This window comes from Panthera uncia, chromosome B1 (genome assembly GCF_023721935.1).
Source record: "Panthera uncia isolate 11264 chromosome B1, Puncia_PCG_1.0, whole genome shotgun sequence".
Lineage (NCBI taxonomy): Eukaryota > Metazoa > Chordata > Mammalia > Carnivora > Felidae > Panthera > Panthera uncia.
In genome coordinates this window covers 71,013,881-71,029,051 of record NC_064811.1, presented here as the reverse complement: position 1 = coordinate 71,029,051, position 15,171 = coordinate 71,013,881, and the positions used below count along the sequence as shown (strand labels likewise).

The window sequence follows — 15,171 nt, the reverse complement described above, 5'->3', positions numbered from 1 at the left end:
ATTAATATTTAAGCCACGCAAGGAACTTCTGGAAATCAACAAAAAAAGACCATGACCCAATAGAAAAATAAGCAATGAACAAAAACATACTTGTTTCCCATCAGATCAAAGTGTAAGAGTTTCAAGGTTTGAATAGGCAGCTTACCAAAAGGGAAACCCAAATGTTGAACATTTATATGAGGGGATGTTCAACTTTAGGAATTAGGAATCAGAGAAATGCAAAATAAAATGAGACCTCACTTTAAAACCATGCCATTAACAAAAAGCAGGAAGCTGGATGGGACTGATGCTGGTGAGGGGACATATAAAACTGGTAATCTCATGCATGTAGTGGAATCATGGACGGATGCAGTCATTCCGGAGGGCAACCTGAGAGTTCTGAATAAAATTAAATATTTATAGGCCTGGCACTCAGCAGTCTGACTCCTGTTATATACCCATGGGGGAACTCATGAAAAGTCAACGAGGAAATTAACATTAACGTTCAAAGATTTTGAAATAACAGAAATATTAAAACCAACTATTCACTACAGAAATGCATAAGTAAAATGTGGTTGCACATTAGGGAATACTATACAGTCATCAGAATAACTTAATGAAGGTACATACTGCTGAAGAAGTAATGTGTCAATCATATTTTTTGGACATAAAAGAGAAGATGCCTGTTTCAAAGTCTAAACCTTTAGTAATTAGTCTCATGATACAAGGCAAATTACCCCAGCTGCTTCTACTTAGGAAACAGACAACTATTACATCTGTTATTATACCAAGTCTTTATTAAGAAGTAAATTGCTCAATATTACACATTAATGAAATTCTCAATTGTCGAGAGACTTGCATATGTAACATCTTCTTAAAATCACAGATATAGAGGGGAAGATGATAGGAGAGGGAAAAGGAGGGAATTCTCCATGACTAAAGAGAAAAAAAAGTATGTAACTTATGGGTAAAAAGAAAGAATTTTGTAAAATCGTACAGGTGAAATGAGAAACAAGATGATAATAAGTACATAAAAAGATTTTCTAGTGACCATAATTAATATATGGCACGTGGTCAATACACATGGATACCACATAATGGCTGCACTTCAAATTGAAGTTTGTACATGTAACAACATGGTACACACACATAAATACGTACACTCAATATCCCTGGAATGCAAACTTCAGTACCTAGTAATAAAGAACTTCATGTAGCATATTCAAAAGAAAGTAAAGATGGAAATAAAGCATGAGAAATAACTATTAAAGAAACCCAATGCGTATCACTTCTATAGAAGCCAGCTTAGGCAGGTTTGTTTGCTCAGGCTTTAACTGAAGATTTGACCGACATATTCTATCAATCACGTAAACGACTTAAAGCCAGGCATTCAAACTCAGGCCTCCCTTCTGTTGTTCTCCAAGTCAGAGTTAATTCACCAGCAACGCATTCTCTCTTGCTTGTCCCATTAGCTCTCTCAAAAGGTCACCTCATTCAACACTTTTGAAAAATTAGATTTTTTTATTTTTTATTGAGAAATAATCTCTTCTCTATAAATTTGGTGGGACCCTCTCCTAATGAAAACACAAACAAACAAACAAACCAAAAACTGCTGCAAACTCAAACTGTGGCTGATACGTTCTGATCATGAATGGATTTTCAATACCAGAAATTCCTTCTCATTAAAATTGAGCTCCATTTAGATTATACATTCAAGTTTTGAACTGCTGAATCAGACTATTTGAGTTCCATATTCTTAAAACAGCATAAAACTCAAACTTCAGTTTTATAATGTTTGCATATGAATTTCAAAACTCCTGTAAATTTTTGTTTCAAACGAACATATCTGCTGAGTTAAAACCCTCAGTACATAATGAAAACATTTAGGAAGTCGGCTTTCCCAGATTAGTTACAACGTTCATTTCAGTTGCAAGTAAATTGAACCATGCGGGAAGAGAATATATGGACGAATCTTTATACTAAACTAATTATAAGAAAAAGTCAAACTGATGGGGCACCTGGGTGGCTCAGTCAGTTAAGCATCTGACTTCGGCTCAGGTCATGATCTCAGGGTTTGTGGGTTCAAGCCCCACATCAGGCTCTGTGCTAACAACAGCTCAGAGCCTGGAACTTGCTCTTGTGCTAATAGCTCGGAGCCTAGAACTTGCTTCAGATTCTGTGTCTCCCTCTCTCTCTGCCCCTCCCCTGCTCATTGTCTGTCTCTCTCTCAAAAATAAACATAAAAAGAAAAAAAAAAGAAAGAAAGAAAGAAAAAGTCAAACTGAGTGACAGGGCTCCTTCTAATTTTCCTATGTCATGGCTAGAGATGACATTTTAACCTACAATCAATCTGGTGGTTTGACGCAGCTCATTTTATTTTTTATTTTTTTTTTTTAAACGTTTATTTATTATTAAGAGACAGAGAGAGACAGAGCATGAGCATGGGAGGGGCAGAGAGAGAAGGAGACACAGAATCCAAAGCAGGCTCCAGGCTCTGAGCTGTCAGCACAGAGCCCGACACGGGGCTCAAATTCACAGACCGCGAGATCATGACCGGAGCTGAAGTCGGACACTCAACCGACTGAGCCACCCAGGCGCCCCATCACGCAGCTCATTTTAAATGAGAGTGAAAACAGTATGAACAAATGAAACAGTTATTCCCACGGACATGAACTATAATACAATGATAAAAAAGCACAGTATTCAACATGTATCTTCACCATTCATACACATTCTAGCATAATGACTACATACCCATTCCACGGTTCATAGTTCTTTTCCAGCTCATCTTTTGGAAATGTTTGCCCCAGGAAGGTAGTTGAAACAAAGGGTTCCTTTCTTTAAAGCAAGCTATGTTTTATGTCCATAAACCAAGCCCGAGTGGGAAAGAATGCCCCTACTTTCCCTTCACGCACTGGGAAAAAATGACAATACTGATTTTTGTGACTGGAAATAAAACTCAGAAGGCTTTTGACAATTCTCTCCTAGCTTTAAAGGCTACATTGTTGTCCACTGAGAAGACTCATCCATGGTAGCAAGTGGGCAGACCACTCCATGTACTTTACAAAGATTTTTTTTTTCTGTACTCAATATTTACACCTAGGTTTCTTATATGAGAAAAAAAAATCTTCTTTGATCCATGGGCAAAGTTTATCTAAAATAAATTAAAGTGCAGAAGAATTAACAGTTGGTCACAAAGACCAGCATCATATGGTGGTCAGGGCATATAAATAGTGTACTTGCTCTGGCCATTCAGGACAGCCCTTTCTCCCCTATTAGGAACACACACTAACACACATCTTAGACTTGGATATTGGAACTCCCATTTGCACCTGCGCCTTCTATTCCGTCTGCAGACTGGGAGGAAGAAGGGCGGGAGCTTCTGGGGCGCGGCTGACCATTCAGTCCCACCGGCGTGCCTAAACCATGACTTATCTGGGAAGCTGCATCGTCAGACTCCCAGCGTTCCAACTCTTCCCGCACTAGTCGTTCCATCTGCTCCCTGTGGATTTCACTGTCACGACCCAGTCTTTCATCCTAACAAAGGAAAAAGAGATCAGGATGTTGGGGGTTGGGGGATGCACACTTTTGTACTTAGAAATTGCCTTAGGAAATCAGGGGGCCAAATAATCTGTCAACATTAAATAACACTGGCGATTTATAGCATATATAGCAATTCTCTGAGCTACTGGAGTGACTTTTTGACTTAATTCTACCATTCAGTGAAGGCAGAACCATCCGAACAGTATTAAGAAAGTAATACCTCCAGACTATCATCTGATCTGCACTGATCTGCAGTTATAGACATCTCAGAAAACCTCTCAGATGAAACACTACAAAATATGACTACCCTGATATTTTCTAGAATCAGTGTTTCTGTGTCAGATGACCACTTACCTCCGCCACCCCATCTAGCAGCCTTCCCAGAACCTCCCTTCTCTTCAGTTTGGCCCGCTCCATGATCTCCAGCTTCACGATCACAGCATCAATCTTGGACACGATGCTGCCGATGGAATGCTCCATTCGGTCCACTCGTCTCACCAGGCTGCAGGAAACCACAGGTGAGAGGGGGAAAGCCACCTTGTGTGGTGAGCTGCCTTTTCACCCCAGCTGGCTTTTCATTTAAAAACATTTTTTTTAAACAATTTTTTTTACATTTATTATTTTTTTTTTAATTTTTTTTTCAGCGTTTTTTATTTATTTTTGGGACAGAGACAGACAGAGCATGAACGGGGGAGGGGCAGAGAGAGAGGGAGACACAGAATCGGAAACAGGCTCCAGGCTCTGAGCTGCCAGCACAGAGTCCAACACGGAGCTCAAACTCACGGACCGCGAGATCGTGACCTGGCTGAAGTCGGACGCTTAACCGACTGCGCCACCCAGGCGCCCTGACATTTATTTATTTTTGAGAGACACGGTGAGACAGTGCATGAGTGGGGGAGGGGCAGAGAGAGGAGACACAGAATCTGAAGCAGAGTCCAGGCTCTGAGCTGCCAGCACAGAGTCCAACACGGAGCTCAAACTCATGAACCGTGAGATGGTGACCAGAGCTGAGTTGGACACTTAACCAACTGAGCCACCCAGGTGCTCCCCAGCTGGCTTTTCAAATGGAAGTGCTAAGATATTTTTCTTAAACAAGATGATAATCAGCAGTCTCAAACTTTAGCTATAAACTCATATATTGCTGATGGGAATGCTAACTGGCACAAATTCTCTGCAAGTCAACATTGTATTAGAAGTCTTATGTATGTTTAGCTTTTATTCAGGTATTCCATTTCTTGAAAATTTTCCGAAGGAAGTAAGTATATGTGTGATTTTTTGGGCTACCAGCATATTCATTAGAGTTCTGCTTATTAATAGTGGTTCACTGAAAAATGGTTACATTAAATAATTAATAGAAAAATTTTCAAATATGTTATTTTCATCTATACAATGGAATTCTATGGAGATACCAGAAATTGTATGGTGATAGAATATTTAATGGAATAGTGGTATTTACAATATATTAAGTAAATAAAGCAGTTAGAAAACACTGTTCAGTAGTGATCCCATTATTTTGAATAAAAAAATTTATGTAAATGCTTTAAAAACATAGAAATAGGAGACAATTTCTGGAATGGTGACAGGAGGGCTTTGTAAGCTCTCTCCCAGTGAAACAACCGCAACTGTTGAAAATTATCAAAAAAATTTTTTTCAAAACTCTGGACATTTTCTTAAGGGTACACAGCAAATGAAGAAGCATTTATTTAAAAAAATCCACTGAATTTCAGAGAGTCTGCTCCCTCTTTCTCCCCCAGTTCAGCGTGACAAAAGTGCCACTCCAGTTGGGTTAGGCAATGAACACAGGACTCCCACTCCCTTCTACTCCCAGTGGGGGGCTCTGGTATCTCACAGGAAGGGGTGGGCTGCGCAGTTCTCATCCCTGTGCCTCCACCCCCGAATCCATATTGCAGAGGATCCAATCCAGACAAGAGTGGCAGCGAGCTATGAGGCTCTCTTCCTCCACTCATCTGCCAACTATAGGGTGGAGTTTCCATGCCCGGAGAGGCAAGCTGAGAAGACTGAAGGCTGCCATCCCAGCCCAGTGCTTGATTCATGAAACAGGGGTATCACTCTGGGAAGTAGACCACTGTCCCTGCCCCTCTCTCTGAAGCAGTAGCACAGGGGTTTTGCCCAGGGGATAGTCAGGCCACAGAACAGAGAGCTCCAAAGCTTCCCCCCAAGAGAACTGTCTTTATTTGGAACAAAGTGCTAAGCCTAAGAGTGCTTTTGAAAACAATGGAGATTATGGTGATAAACAGTTAAGATGAAGCTGGTCTGCTTTGGAAAATATCAACAAAGAGATACAGATTATTTTAAAGAACCAAATATAAATTCTGGAGCTGAAAAGTACAATAAATGAGATGAAAAAGTCACTTAAGGGTCTCCACAGTAGATCTGAGCTGGCAGTAGAAAGAATCAGCACACTTGAAGACAGATGGATAGAAGCTATGTAATCTGAAGGGCCGAAGAGGAAAAAAGTGAAGAAAAATGTAGGATACCTGTAAGCACCCCAACAAACACAGGGTAGGAATCCCAGAAGGAAAGGAAAGAAAGCAGCAAAAAAATACTTTAAGACATAATGGTTGAAAACTTCCTAAATGTGATGAAAATATTACACATTGTAGCAGCTTAATGAACTCCAAATAGGATAACTGCAAAGAGATCCACACTCAGATCAGTCAAAATACTGAAAGACAAAGACAAAGAAAAAATCTTGAAAGTATCAGAGAAAAGTGACTCATCATGTATAACACTGAGGTAAGATTGCTAAGGTAAAATTGCTGAGGTTAAGACTGCTAAGATCTTACTGCTAATCGTAGCAGTAAGATTAACAGCTATCTTCTCATCAGAAACAATGGAGACCAGAAAAAAATGAAGGGAAAATAAAAATATTCCCAGATAAAAAAAAAACTGAGGGAATTCATGCTAGCAGGCCTGCTTTAGAATAGATACTAAAGGAAGTTCTTTAGGCTGACATCAAGTGATCCAGATAGTAATCAGAAGCCACATGAAAAAACGAAGAGCACTGGGTACAGCTAATTATGTAACTATAAAAGGCAGTACAGATTCATGTTTCTTTTCCTTTTTTTCCTCTTAACTGATTTAAAAAGCAATTGTGTAAGACAATATGTACACAATTGTATTGTTGGGCCCATAACATACAGAAATATAATAATATATTTGACAGTAGCAGGACAAAAGAGGGGTAAGAGCAAAGTTGTACTGGAATATGGAAATAACACCAGATGGTAACGTGAACCCACAGGAATGAATGAAGGGAACCAGAAATGGTAAGTAGGAAAAAGAATATAACAAACTCTATAAATATATACTTTCTCTTCTTTCTTGTCTCCTGTAAGAGACCTAAAATTATATGAAGTGATCATTATGACAATGTTGTATTGGATTTGTAACATAGATTAATATGTGTAATATGGCACAAAACAGGGGAGGAGTTATATAGGAATATTTCTATATCGCCTTGGATTAAGTTAATATAAATCTGAAGTAGATCCTCATAAATCAATTTGTATATATTACATGCTAGAGCAACTACTAAAAAAATAACTAAAAAATGTAGTGAAAAAATTATTAAAGGAATTAAAATGTAGCTCTAGAAAATATTACTTTATGTAAAAGAAAGCAACAAAGGAGAAAAAGAAGGACAAAAAAAGATATGACACCTACAGAAAATAAAAAATAAGGGACCCCTGAGTGGCTCAGTCAGTTGGGCATCCGACTTTGGCTCAGGTCATGATCTCACAGTTCATGGATTCAAGCCCTGTATCCAGCTGTCTGCTGTAAGCACAGAGCCCACTTTGGATCCTTAGTTCCCCTCTCTCTCTAACCCTCCTCTGCTCACGTGTGTGTACACATCCTCTCTCTCAAAAATAAACATTTAAAAAACAATAAGAAGAAAAATGGTAGTTGTAAGTCCAACTATATTAATGATAACATTAAATGTAAATGAAGTAAATATTCTAATCAAAAGGCAAAGATTACCAGACTGGATGAAAAGACCAGGTCCAGCTATATGCTGTCTACAGGGGACACACCTAAGATTCAAAGATACAAACAGACTGGAAATGAGAACAGAAAAAGGTGTATCATGCAAAAAGCGATGATAAGAAAATTGGAGTTGCTATAGTAATATCAGACAAAAAAGACTTTAAAACAAAAAAAATTACTAGAGATAAAGTAGGACAGTTTTTAATGAAAACGGGGTCAATCTATTAGAAAGATATACCAGTTATAAACATTTATACACCTAACAACAGAGTTCCAAAATACACAAAGCAAAACCTTACAGAAATGAAGGAACAATTTAATAATAATAGTTGGAGACTTTAATACCCCACTTTCAGAAAGTAGATGAAACTAGCCAGAACAACAGGAAATAGGAGATTTAAGTAACACTATAAACCAAAGACCTAAAAGACGCCTATAGAACACTCCACTTAACAACAGTAGTACATACATTCTTCTCAGGTGCTCATGGAACATTCTTTGGGATATACCTTGTGCTAGGCCATAAAAACAAAAAACACATGAAAAACAAAAAACATGTAAATGGAGATACAAACACCAAAATTACATTTTGGGTTAGCGGGAATAGGAGAGATCGTAATGTTTTCTTCTATTTATTTGCTAACTTTCCTATAAGGAACATATTACTTCTATTGAAAAAAAAACATTAAAAGTTATAAAAAAAAAAAAAGAAACTGATGATTAGTAATGGAAAGAATTAAACTGAGAGAGGTGGGAGAAACTGCTTTATCTCATTTAAACTCTTGTCAACACAAATCCTGCCAATTCCTTTATACTTACACTTGAAACTCTTCATAAGAAACCCCACTGGAGATGCTTCCCCTCCTTCTGGAGCTATGCCCACTGTCTTCATCATCATCCTCCTCAGAGTCATCCAGGCTTCTTGGGAAACTTCGGCTGCTCATGGGACGTGGTAAAGAGCTGTGATCCAGATCCAGATCCTCCTGAAGAACATGGGATCACTGGGTGAGGAGCGAGAACACCCAGTCCCCACAGAGCTTCACTGAGGGCTTGGGCAAATGGCAAATGGGTATGTACCAATTACCTAGGATTTCTTTGTGGCTAACACCAGACTGTGATTCCCACACTTGTAAATTTCATGGATTGGCAAATTTTCAAAACAGGTCTTAATGACCAGCAAGGGACTGCTAACTTGTTTGGACAAGAAAGAACATTAAAAATAGAACAAAGCAGAGAAAAAGGTAGAGGAAGAAATATATTATCACCTTTTCATAAAAGATAACACATTTAATAGCCACAAAGTTGGAAGGATATAATCTTACAGTAAAAATTTTGACTAAATGCAGCCTTGTGAAAGGTGATTTCACTATGCCTGGGGAAGTTTTTCACTTACTGGCACCATTCGGTGGGGCAGAGTTTAGAAACTACTCCTCATAGAGAAGGAACTTTGGAATATAGTATTCACCTGCATTCTCTGTACCTCAATTACAATGGATATTTTTTGGTTCGTTTAACCATTTATTTTTAATGTTAATGTTAAAGCTTTTAGTTATCCTTTCTGATTATAAAAGACCATGTGAGTTTACTTCTAACAGTTTCATAAGAAGTATTCAAATGGAAGGCAGTAGTTAGTTTTGTTTCATTATAAATGTTAAAGAACAATTACTTTACATCTCCTGGGAATCCTTTTTCCTCCACTCTCATGGACACAGTGAGGTGTGTGACTATTCAGGTTTCCCTTTTGAAGCTGATGGCCAGAAAACTTAGGGCCAGATTTATAGCCCAATCTTTAATCAACATACATGTATTTTTATGGAAGCATTTTTAGCTTCCTAGTCTAGTTTTATATTTCACTTTTGTTTTACCTCATTTTTTCATTTTGATTGTTTTACACTGATGCCAACTTATTGCATTTTTACATATTATTATGTTATATATCCTTTTTAGAATAAGCTGGGCATTACAACATGAATTGAGACAGAGAGAGGAGAAAGGCTCTCAGTAATCCATGACTTAGCATGGTGTCTGAAACACTGTGGGTACTGAATCAAATCATGTTCTCCTAAATGAGACCCACCCTCTCTTTTTCCAAGTCGTCTCTCATCTGTTGATGTTCATGTTCGGTCAGTTCTTGATCTCCATCTTGGTCGTATTTTGTGAATATTGCCTCAATCTCTGCATCAGTATGGCCCTTCCTGAAATTATTGAGAGGTTACAGATGAAATCACTTGTGTACATAGTACAGTACAAACAAAGGGACATCAAAATGCAGGAATAAAGGAGAAATTGCTGAATCAGGGCCAGCTCTTCTCTTATTAATATGTGCCAGAAAGACACCTACTCTGAAAAAAGAGCATCTCTATGAGTAAGTGGTTGGGCCAAAAATATCCTTATCACCAAGAACTTATCTTTCCATTAAGAATTTCCCTGGGGGGGCGCCTGGGTGGCGCAGTCGGTTAAGCGTCCGACTTCAGCCAGGTCACGATCTCGCGGTCCGTGAGTTCGAGCCCCGAGTCAGGCTCTGGGCTGATGGCTCGGAGCCTGGAGCCTGTTTCCGATTCTGTGTCTCCCTCTCTCTCTGCCCCTCCCCCGTTCATGCTCTGTCTCTCTCTGTCCCAAAAATAAATAAAAAACGTTGAAAAAAAAAATTAAAAAAAAAAAAAGAATTTCCCTGGGCCTCAGAGTGATTCTTACCCTTTGAGATCTTGTCGAAGTTCATCAAAGTTTAACTTGCCTCCGCCTTGCCTCAGACTCTCAGAAATGTCATCCACGGTATTTTTTTTCAGTTTTAGTTTGACCAAGGCTTTATGGTAGCCCTGTTGAAAAGATTTGGTTTAGTTTATTCTCTTTTTACATGCACTTTACCATCCATTTACAGTAGTAACTAACTACCTGTGCAGACCTTGCTCTGCATGGTAGTTGCAGGATTATAAAAATGACCATGCAAGCCTGAACTATGTGAAGTGATGTTAATAATCAACAGGAAAAATTATGATTGCTCCGTGACCTTTAAAACCTTTTATGAGGGGCACCTGGCTGTCTCAGTCAGAAGAACTTGCAACTTTTGACCGTGGGGTCATGTGTTTAAGCCCTGTGTTGGGTGTGGGGATTAATTAAACAAACAAACTTAAAAAAACAACTTTTTTGAACAAATCAGGAGACTATAGATGCTGGAGAGGATGTGGAGAAACGGGAACCCTCTTGCACTGTTGGTGGGAATGCAAATTGGTGCAGCCGCTCTGGAAAGCAGTGTGGAGGTTCCTCAGAAAATTAAAAATAGACCTACCCTATGACCCAGCAATAGCACTGCTAGGAATTTACCCAAGGGATACAGGAGTGTTGATGCATAGGGGCACTTGTACCCCAATGTTTATAGCAGCACTCTCAACAATAGCCAAATTATGGAAAGAGCCTAAATGTCCATCAACTGATGAATGGATAAAGAAATTGTGGTTTATATACACAATGGAATACTACGTGGCAATGAGAAAGAATGAAATCTGGCCTTTTGTAGCAACGTGGATGGAACTGGAGAGTGTGATGCTAAGTGAAATAAGCCATACAGAGAAAGACAGATACCATATGGTTTCACTCTTATGTGGATCCTGAGAAACTTAACAGAAACCCATGGGGGAGGAGAAGGAAAAAAAAAAAAAAAGAGGTTAGAGTGGGAGAGAGCCAAAGCATAAGAGACTCTTAAAAACTGAGAACAAACTGAGGGTTGATGGGGGGTGGGAGGGAGGGGAGGGTGGGGGATGGGTGTTGAGGAGGGCACTTTTGGGATGAGCACTGGGTGTTGTATGGAAACCAATTTGACAATAAATTTCATATATTGGGGAAAAAAAAACAACTTTTTATCAAAGCATTAAAATTTTCTTGGTGTTGGTTATAAACTTATTAGGAAAATTTAAAAAACAGTAAAGTGAATATTTATTTGGTACACTGAAATTTAAAACCTCAGAAACACTGAAAATTAAAATGTTTTCTTTCTTTGTAAAAAAATTATCCAGACTAGTCTGAACAGCACATGCCTTCTTCCTGTATAACATATGATATGGAGTAAGCATCTTTTCTATGTCTTGGGGAGCTTTCATAATCTTTTCTTAATATGGGTCAGCTCCCAACATTTTATCCTTTGCATTTTCCATGTCATATCTCCAAGAATTCCTTTAACGTGAGGTTGTTTGTCAGTGTCACTTCCTTGAAGACATTGTCAGCCTTTTCCTCATAACCACTGCCCTCATTCATGTTGATAAATGTGCTTCACTAAGCTCTTTGACTGTATATCTGTCTATCCATTGATATTCAAGACCTTGAAGGGTAGTAATGTCAACATTTCCACGCCCAGCTACGTAGCCTAGAAATCTGTTACACTGGTTTTGAATTTCACTTTCAGTGTTGTCATTCTTTGTTTCTTTGCTATGCTTTCATCTTTGCTGGCCCATTCTCCTTTTCCATCATGCATTCTTGCAAAATGTCACATGGGTTTTTCACAGGGAGATACAGAAGCAACACAACTACATGTTCTGTGCCTGAACTGAACAGCAGATGCTCAGGGACCAATCCTAGACTTTGTAAGAAGTGATGTTATGCTCACCGGTTATGATACACATCTGTTACTTATGTAATGATTTGTAGACTGAAGAGCCAGCAGTGAAGTTTATAGTCATGCTATTACAGTTAATATACTGTGATAACTAAGATATTCTGTGAGAATTGCAAGTTTGTACTTCTATACTATTATTCATAGTCAATATACTGTGATAACTGATATATGAACTGCATTGAGAGGCTGGTGTTATTTAACTGAACTAATTGAAATCTGTGCATACCAAAACCAGAGCGCAAAGTAAGGAGTGCTTGGATATACTTTGGAGATTTGCTAACGTGTAATAAGCTGTTGTTGCAAAATTCAGGATAACACACATCTTAGGTCCCATGGAAGGGACTTTGTTTTAAGAACTGGAAGTTCTCTGTTCAAACAGGACAGACAACATAGTCCTATGACTTGAACCAACAGAAAAAGATCAGTCAAGGAGCCACTGGTATCTTAGCAAAATGATGTTAGGGAACAAGCTGTGTACTTCAGATGTAGTTATTTGTTGTTGCTTAAGTTTTATACTTTAGACCAAATAAAGAAGTCACATTGAAAAGAACAAAGTTACCCAGCTTTCCTGTCCTGCCCTTCCATTTAACAATTAACTTCCTGAGAGGGTGCGTGCATAAGTGAAAGTCCTCAGACCCTTAGGCTGTGGCCTGATGCCATGGACAGTTTTCCTTTGACTATTTAAAAACTTCTCTGGAAGATCAAGGGTAAAGGGTGGACTATAAAATATTTGTTTCTAAACTTTTTTTTCTCCTTTTAAATTGTATTTGAGATAGAAAAAAGCAGAGACGTCTTCATATTTTTCTCTTCCAATTTATTCTGAATTCTGGAACTGCAAGTGAGAGCCACCTGGAGGTGTTGTCAAAATAAGTGAAGGTGATGAAGCCAGCAGCTCAGCTCTCAAGAGTTGAAAGAGATTGTTGAGAATTTAATTCTAGGGCGTTTACAGGTTCCCAGAATTTAAGTCCAAGTTAACAGCATACCGGTCTCTAGCTCTGAGACAGAGAACTTTTTTTTTTTTAATTTTTTTTTTTTTTAACGTTTATTTACTTTTGAGACAGAGAGAGACAGAGGATGAATGGGGGAGGGTCAGAGAGAGAGAGAGGGAGACACAGAATCTGAAACAGGCTCCAGGCTCTGAGCTGTCAGCACAGAGCCCGACGCGGGGCTTGAACTCAAGAGCCGTGAGATCGTGACCTGAGCCGAAGTTGGATGCTTAACCGACTGAGCCACCCAGGCGCCCCGACAGAGAACTTTTAAATCATTCCTGAAATGTAGCAATCTACTCTTTATTTTAACAATGACAATGGATCAGTGTTGCTGTGGAAATCTGGCTGAAACAATGCTCATTATATGTAGAGGATGAAAACAATTCTGAGAATTAGGGCTTGTCATACCTTTCTGATAAGATCTGAGAGTTCCATTTCAGCTTTCTGCTGGGCCAAATCAGATTTAACTTCGGAGTAAGTATCATTGATGATGGCCAAAAACATATTCTGTTTGTAAATCAAAGGAAAGTTGAGATTAAAGAAGAAACCTAAATATACTTTCTAAACATCAATCCAAAATTTGACATATGTATTTTTGTTCAGTTTTTTTTTTAAGTAATCTGATGTCTTAAGAAGTCATAAATTAATAGTTTTGCTGTTATATTCTTTGGGAAAATTATTTTTTCCATTAAGTCATGCCAAAGGAAAATACAATATATTTTCTTACTTACAAACCATATATTGTGATACATTTTGCAAAAAAAGATAAGAATGAAATACAACAAAATATTGATGTATTTACTGATGGATGGTGGTATTACTCTATTTTATTATTTTTGCTTGTCTATGTTCTCTACATTTTTTTATTTGACGTAAATTATTAGAAATTTAGAACTCTACACAGTTCTTCAAATTACAACAATCAATACAGACAAGTGGAATCCTATGCTTATTCCAAATGTTGTTATATATTACTTGAGATTTACAGACCATGTTTTGAAGAGTTAAAAAAAGATCTCTCCAAATAGAAATACAGTAGGCTTCACAGAAGAGGGTCAAGAAAAGCTTAGTGAAAAAGACAAAGACTTTGGAGTCAAGCACATTAGGGTTTCAGTCTTAGCACTGCCAAGACTATATTGTTCAAATTTTCTAATCTTTAGGGGTGCCTGGGTGGCTCAGTCAGTTAAGTGTCCAACTTCGGCTCAGGTCATGATCTCATGGTTTGTGAGTTTGAGCCCTGCCTCAGGCTCTGTGCTGACAGCTCCGAGCCTGGAGCCTGCTTCTGATTCTGTGACTCCCTCTTTGTCTGCCCCTCCCCTGTCTCTCTCTGTCTCTCAAAAATGAATAAAAACATTAAAAATTTTTTTCTAATCTTTATTTTAAAATTTATTTATTCTTGCATTAATAAAGTGGAAGAAATAATACTACAGATTTTTATAAGAATTAATGAGATAATCTATGTAAAAGTACTTAGGACAGGACCTAATGCATGGTAAGTGCTACATATTTATAGCTATTATTATTCAGTGACGGTTAGTTCATTTTCCTAACTTTTCCTCTCCCGAGGATAATGGTTTGTATTTCCAACAGGTTTTTCTTGAAGCACCACACCCAACTGATCCAGTCCTTCTTTAACACGCTCTTCCTTCACTTTTCCGTTTTGACACATAACTATGGTTTGAACTCAGAGTTGTGTATTTGATTATGTCTGTTTTCCCCACAAATCTGTGGAATTTTCATGAGGGCAGAGCTGGTCTCTTACTTTCCTTACCACTGTACCCCCAGTACATAGCAGCTTGCCTGGAAACAGTGGCTCGGCAAATATTTATTGAATAATGGATGAATGAACAAATGGGAGCTCTATTATTGTAATGGGCTACTAAACCATTGCAAGTTAAGGAGGAACACTGTTTAAGATTCTGTAGCAGAAATGAGAATAAAATATAAAATGCATGTAAGTTCGTGGCTTAATGTTTAATTCCGAGCACAGACCTTTGCATTTGGAGCAACATTCCCACCTTCTCCCTCCCAACCCAGGCAACTAAT

The 15,171-nt window shown here is 38.3% G+C and overlaps 1 protein-coding gene across 1 annotated transcript in view; it reads right to left on the bottom strand.

Moving 5' to 3' along the window:
* Positions 1 to 867: 867 nt before the first annotated feature.
* The window catches only part of PKD2 (polycystin 2, transient receptor potential cation channel), a 54,696-nt gene continuing 40,392 nt past the window's right edge, over positions 868 to 15,171 (bottom strand). The window contains exons 10-15 of the mRNA XM_049630861.1: positions 13,534 to 13,632; positions 10,225 to 10,346; positions 9,608 to 9,725; positions 8,350 to 8,513; positions 3,877 to 4,024; positions 868 to 3,516 (exon numbers count right to left, since the gene is read on the bottom strand). Coding sequence (XP_049486818.1) covers positions 3,280 to 3,516; positions 3,877 to 4,024; positions 8,350 to 8,513; positions 9,608 to 9,725; positions 10,225 to 10,346; positions 13,534 to 13,632 — 888 coding nt within the window. The 3' untranslated portion in view covers positions 868 to 3,279. The remainder of the gene's footprint in view (positions 3,517 to 3,876; positions 4,025 to 8,349; positions 8,514 to 9,607; positions 9,726 to 10,224; positions 10,347 to 13,533; positions 13,633 to 15,171) is intronic.